Source organism: Culicoides brevitarsis, chromosome 3 (assembly GCF_036172545.1).
Source record: "Culicoides brevitarsis isolate CSIRO-B50_1 chromosome 3, AGI_CSIRO_Cbre_v1, whole genome shotgun sequence".
Lineage (NCBI taxonomy): Eukaryota > Metazoa > Arthropoda > Insecta > Diptera > Ceratopogonidae > Culicoides > Culicoides brevitarsis.
Window position 1 is genome coordinate 5,557,974 of NC_087087.1, and position 6,233 is coordinate 5,564,206.

Sequence of the window (6,233 nt, forward strand, 5' to 3'; positions counted from 1 at the left end):
CTGAAAAAAAAAATAGTTCAACACAAAAAAGACTTAAGGAAGTCAAAAGTGTTCAATATAATATCTAATGATCATAAAGTTACCTTACACGTCGTTTTATCTGTCGTCGCTGAATAAAAAGTCCCTGCCATAAACTTCAATTAATTACCCTATATCAATTTTACTGTCACGACTTTAGAAGACACTCCGTTGCACAAATGTACGAGCATTTGCATCGATCTCTCAACCAGTTCGCCTTGACTTGACAATTTTTATGTTTTAATTTTTTTTTTTTTGCTTCATTCATGCCTTACTGTACTTTCACCGCATCACCGTCGAAGTACTTGTCTCGTAGTGTGCGCGTTCCGAAAATATTTTTTTCTTTTGCCGAGAGAGGATTGAACAGTTTCTCTCTTCAAATTTTTCTTTTTCTTCGTTCTCTTACAAACAAAACGAAAACCATATGTTTGTAACATTTTTTTATTGCTTTTTACACACTTCATTATATCATATCATCGCAACGTAAACATATCAAAGAGAGCTTGTCTATACGGGAGCAAACACAAATATTTTTGTTGAATTAATTTTTCAGTCGGTTCTTGAACGTTGCTCGGATCGGAAATCTTGAAATTTGGTTAAAAATTTTAATTTTTTTTGTGACAGGTAGCAAAAATTCTTTGTGGGCGAATTAAAAGTGATTAAAAACAATTCAGACATGGGAATTTCATTAGTAGAGAAAGTAAGCAAATAATTCAAAAATTATTAAATTTTTCGAGAAATTTCGATCGTACTTCAAAAAAAAAAGTGAACGACTGATAAGAAACAAAGACAAGTGATAAGAAACTACAAAGTACAAATTTGAAATTTTTAGAAGGTCAATTGAACCTTGACTCCTAAAATAATAAAAAAATTCGATAATAAAAAAATTATCGTTAATTAATGAAGCACGTGCCTTAAGAAGTGACATAAAAATTTCGTGTTTTGGACGATTCGATTCGTTTTCCGGTTTATGTTTGTTTTAATTAAATTCATCTTTTTCTTCGTGTTCTTGTCAAATTAAACGTTTTCAACGTTTATTTTTGCGGAATTAAACGATGATGCGTGACATAATGTTTGATTTAAGCGCGTTGTACGATAAGAACGGGCGATGTATGTCGTGAACTTCAAAAAGAAATTAGATGAAAATTTGGCTCGTTTGTGAAAGAATTTTCAAAGCTTGAGCGTTTTTTAAAAATTAACTTACCTGAAAATATAATTTTGTAGAATAACTTTATAAAAAGTATTTTTTTTTTCGTTCAATTTTACAATTTTCACTCTGAACTTCAATTTTTCACTATTTAAATAATTTTTGATAAAAAATTTTACTTAAAAAAATAATTATTTTAAAAAATTTTTTCTTTAAATTTTTCACTTGAAACTTTTTTTTTGACAAATATTTTTTAATATTTTAATTTTATTTTATTTTTTTTTTAATTTTATTTTTTTTAACTTTATTTTAAAATTTAATATTTTGTTATAAATATTAATTTTAAATAAATGAAATATATTGTATAAAATTTTTCAATTAAAAATAATTTTCAAATTTAAATTTAATTTTTTCATCAGTTTGTTTTTAATTTTTGTTTGAAAAAATTTTGAGAAATTTATTAATGAAATTTGATAAAAATTGTCAAGAACTTAATTTTATTTTGCGAAATGTTTACCAAATTTTTAAGAAAGTTTAAAAATTTTAAATTATAATTTTTTTAATAAAATTATTTTTTTTAACTTTCATTAGATTTAAAAAAAAATTAAATAAAAAATATATTATTAAAAAAAATTAAAAAAAAAAATTCAAAAAAAAAAAAAAAATTAAAAAAATTGAAAAAATAAAAAAAAATTAAAAAATTAAATTTAAAAAAAAAATAAAATAAAAAAAAAATAAAATATAAATTAAAAAAAAATATATATTTAAAAAAAAATTAAATTTTTAAAAAATTAAAAAAATTTAAAAAAAAAAATTAAATAAAAAATAAATTTAAATAAATAAAATAAAATTAACTTTAAACGAAAAATTTTAATTAAAAAAATGCAAATTAAAACCTTCAACTCGAAAAAAATTTTTTTTTCAATTACCTCTTTCACTAATGAGACATCTGTCCCTTAAAAACCGAAATTTTCCACGAAATGCCATCCATCGGCATTTATTTTAAGACACTCTGTGCTTATTTTTAAAACATTCATCATTGTTGCCGGTTTCGCACATTGACTACTTACAAACGAGCACGCGCGTGAGTCATACAGGTGTTTCATTTTAATTAAAATATCCAATTTTTCGGCATGTTCTTTCACAAAAACTTAAAAAATGCATTTTTTGATGTACCAAACAAAACGTGAGAATGTCGCGCGACACAAATTTTAAAATTTTAATTTTTTTCTCTCACTGTCGATCGAAATGTTGAAAGAAAAAAATCCGTTAAGTCTGAAAAGAAGAAAAATATTTGTTGAAAAATGAGGAAGGAATTCACGTACGTTCAATTTATTTACATTTGACTGACTTCTCTCGCACCATTGTATAAACATTTGACGTGCACTTGATGCGTCTCGTTGAATGCATGTCTACAACAAAATAACAAAAATAAAAAAAAAATAAATTAAAAGAAATGTAACGATTCGATTGCGTAAGACTCACAATTGAAACCTAATTAAATAATAATTTTTTCACGCTACTTTCAGTTTGAACAAGATGGATTTGCCGTCGTCGAAGACTTTTTGCTGCCCGAGGAGATCGAAGAGTTGTACGAAGCCGGCAAAGATTTGTGCTACGAAGTACCTGAAGAGATAAAATGCATCTTTGACACCGTCAATCACGAAAATGCGCAAAACAAAGACACTTACTTCCTCGATTCCGGCGACAAAGTTCACTATTTTTACGAGTCGAACGCTCTTTCGCCCAAAGGTGAACTTTTGGTTGATCCAATTTTCGCCCTGAACAAAGTCGGGCATGCTCTTCACACGGAACGCGATATTTTTAGGAAATACACTTTTAGTTATCGCGTCAAGGATATTTGTTATCAGTTGGGTTTTAAAAAGCCCGCCATTCCGCAGAGCATGTACATTTACAAAAACCCGAATGTAGGAGGAGAAGTGAAGGCACATCAGGATGGAACGTATTTGTATACTGAACCAGCTTCGGCAGTTGGATTTTGGATAGCGCTCGATGATGCAACTCCCCAAAATGGATGTTTGCAATTTATAAAGGGATCGCATAAGAATGGAGTTCATACGCGTTATGTACTGAATCCGGATAAGAACTCGAAGGAATTGTTAATTTATGAGAAACCAACGCCTATTTATCCATTGTCGAATTTTACGTCGGTTCCTGTGAAGAAAGGTAAGAAAAATTATTTAAAATTTTTTCTTAAATTAAAGTTTTTAAATAAATTATTGAAAAATTGTCTTAAATTAACGAAAAATTTAAAAGATTTTTTTTAAATTGACATTAATTTTTTTTTTAAATTTATTTATGAATTTATTTAATAAAATTTAAATTTTTGATTAATTTTCGATTTTTTAACAATTTTTTTTTGTTAAATATTTCCTTTTAAATTGATTTTTTTTTTTGTACAAAATTAGAGCAATTTAATGTAAAATTTTTGTAAATGTCAATTTAAAAATTAACCGTTAAAATTTGAAAATTGCTTTTTGCTAATTCAAAATTTTATTTTATTATAAAAATAAATAAAAAAAAATGGTTCGAGTAACTCCAGTTTGATCAAAAAATTCTAAAATTCGTTTAAAATAAAATTATTTAAAAAATAATAATTTAAAAAATTTTTTTTAATATTAAATTTTTAATTTTTTAAATATTTTGAAATTTTTTATAAAAATATTTTTAAATTTTTTTTTAATATTTTTATTTTTTTTTTTAAATTAAATGTCAATTTGGAAAAAAATAATTTATAAATTTTTAAATATTTATTATCAAATATGTTGTTCAAAATTTAATAAAAATAAAATTTCTTGTTAAACTTTCAATTTTTATGTAAATGTCAATTCAAAAACTGACAGTTAAAAAATTTGAAAATCACTTTTTGCTAATTCAAATTTTCTAAAATTAACAATTTTCATTCAAAATCTTTAAATTACCTCAAATTTATGTTTTTCCTATTTTTTTTACAGGATCTCTCATCTTAATCCACAATCAAGTCGTTCATCGCAGCGACAATAATCGCTCCAACGACAGTCGTCATGCATATGCTTTCCATGTGATCGAAACCCAAAATTGCGTATATGCGAAAAACAATTGGAATCAACCAAAGCCTGGCAAACCGTTCCCTCTCTTGTACTCGATTGAATGAAGAAAAATGCGAACAATTGCGAACGAGAACGACGCCATCCAAAGGAATGTTGACTGTGTGTGCAAATAATACCAAAAATTTGAGATGTAAATTTTTTTAAAAAATAAACATTTTTTTTCTACAAATACATTTTTTTTTTTTGATTTAAATGAGGTAAAAATTGAATTTTTTAATTAAAATAAATTACACAAAACTACCAACCGTTCGCCATGGAAAGTTTATTCGAATTATACGAGTTTATCAATTTCATTCGTCTCAGAAAATTTTCGATGGGTCTGAGACGAATGAAAGTGATAAATAATTCAAGTTTATCACTTTAAGCCGACTCACACGATTTGCCGGCAAAATGTGGCAATCCCATAATTTTTTGTAAGCAGTAAGCACTGCTTTCATTGTTTTTGTTTTTTTTTTATCAATTCAAGCAACTTTTCTTATCACTAAAAATAATATTTGTGCCTTTTCATTGTTTGTTGTTCAAATTTTTGCCTAAAAATGAGTTCAATTGCTCGAGGTAAGTCAAATTTCATCAAAAAAAATTCAATAAAATTCAATTTTCTATATTCAAGGTTTTCGTCTCGCTTTGTGCCAATTCACGGTTGGCAGTAATAAAGCAACCAATATCGCCACAGCTCTGAGTAACATTCGTCAAGCTGTTGTCGAAAAAGGAGCAAAAGTCGTTGCTCTTCCCGAATGCTTTAATTCTCCATATGGCACAAATTTCTTCCCCGAATACGCTGAAGAAATCCCATCAGGCGAAACTTCGCAGAAACTTTCTTCCATCGCCAAAGAACTCGGAATTTATCTCATTGGAGGCACAATTCCCGAACGAGACTTACGCGACAATAAACTCTACAATACTTGTACTATTTGGTCTCCTTCGGGAGATTTACTCGCCAAATACCGGAAAGTGCATTTATTTGACATTGACATTCCCGGCGGGATCACATTTCGCGAATCGGATGTTTTATCGCCGGGTAAGCGATTTGCCATGATCGAAGTTGACGGTTGCAAAATTGGGATCGGGATTTGTTATGACATTCGGTTCAGTGAATTGGCGCGAATTTATCGCAAGAAGGGATGTGATGTTCTGCTTTATCCGGGAGCGTTTAATATGAAAACGGGTCCTTTGCATTGGGAGTTGCTTGGGCGCTCGAGAGCTAATGACAATCAAACTTTCGTTGGATTGATCTCGCCTTCGAGAGATGCGAGCGCTGGGTATGTCGCATGGGGACATTCGATGGTTGTTGATCCATGGGGAAAAGTTTTGCAATCCGCAAAGGAGGGGGATGAGATTATTGTTCAAGATATTGGTAAGAATTTATATTTTTTTAAAATAAATTATTTTAAATTTAAAAATGTCTTCCATAGATTGCAAAGTTGTTGATGAAGTTCGCGCGCAAATTCCAATTTCCCGCCAAATGAGAGATGAGTTGTACGAAACTGTCGTTAAAGATCCAAATGTCTTCGAAAAAGATTTTTAAGATATTATAATTGAGTTGATTATTGTATAAAAATTATTTTAACAATAAACCATTAAATTTCTTTTATTTTTTAAAAAAATTAAATTTTGGCGCCAAATTTTTTAAATTGATTTTTTTTTATTTTTAATTATATTTAAATTTTAAAAAAAATAAATTAAAAATTAATTAATTATAAAATCTGAAACCTAAAAAAAATCTTTAAATTATTAAAAAAAAATTAAAAATAAATAAAAAATTTAAAAAATAAATTTTTGAAGAAATTTTCTCTTTTAAAATTTTTTAAAAAATTATTTCTGGCAATTTTTTGTCAAATAAAAAAAATTCTCACACAAAAAAAATTGTCACAAAGGCAACAAGTGTTCATATTTTACGCACGAGCAACCCATGAATGACCATTCAAACAAGCAATTATTTACGGGATGTGCCAAAATTG

General features: G+C 27.4%; 2 protein-coding genes across 2 annotated transcripts; both read left to right on the top strand.

Annotated features, from left to right (window-relative positions):
* Positions 1–583: 583 nt before the first annotated feature.
* On the top strand, positions 584–4,467 carry LOC134834461 (phytanoyl-CoA dioxygenase domain-containing protein 1). Its single transcript, XM_063849155.1, has 3 exons — positions 584–718; positions 2,695–3,352; positions 4,141–4,467. Exons 1-3 carry the CDS (start codon positions 695–697, stop codon positions 4,317–4,319), a joined length of 861 nt encoding a protein of 286 aa, XP_063705225.1. The 5' UTR covers positions 584–694; the 3' UTR covers positions 4,320–4,467.
* A 231-nt stretch (positions 4,468–4,698) lies between these two features.
* On the top strand, positions 4,699–5,855 carry LOC134834144 (omega-amidase NIT2). The gene is made up of 3 exons (XM_063848711.1): positions 4,699–4,830; positions 4,886–5,629; positions 5,688–5,855. The coding sequence occupies exons 1-3, from the start codon at positions 4,812–4,814 to the stop codon at positions 5,798–5,800; spliced, it is 876 nt and encodes a 291-aa protein (XP_063704781.1). The 5' UTR covers positions 4,699–4,811; the 3' UTR covers positions 5,801–5,855.
* The last annotated feature ends 378 nt before the right edge of the window (positions 5,856–6,233 follow it).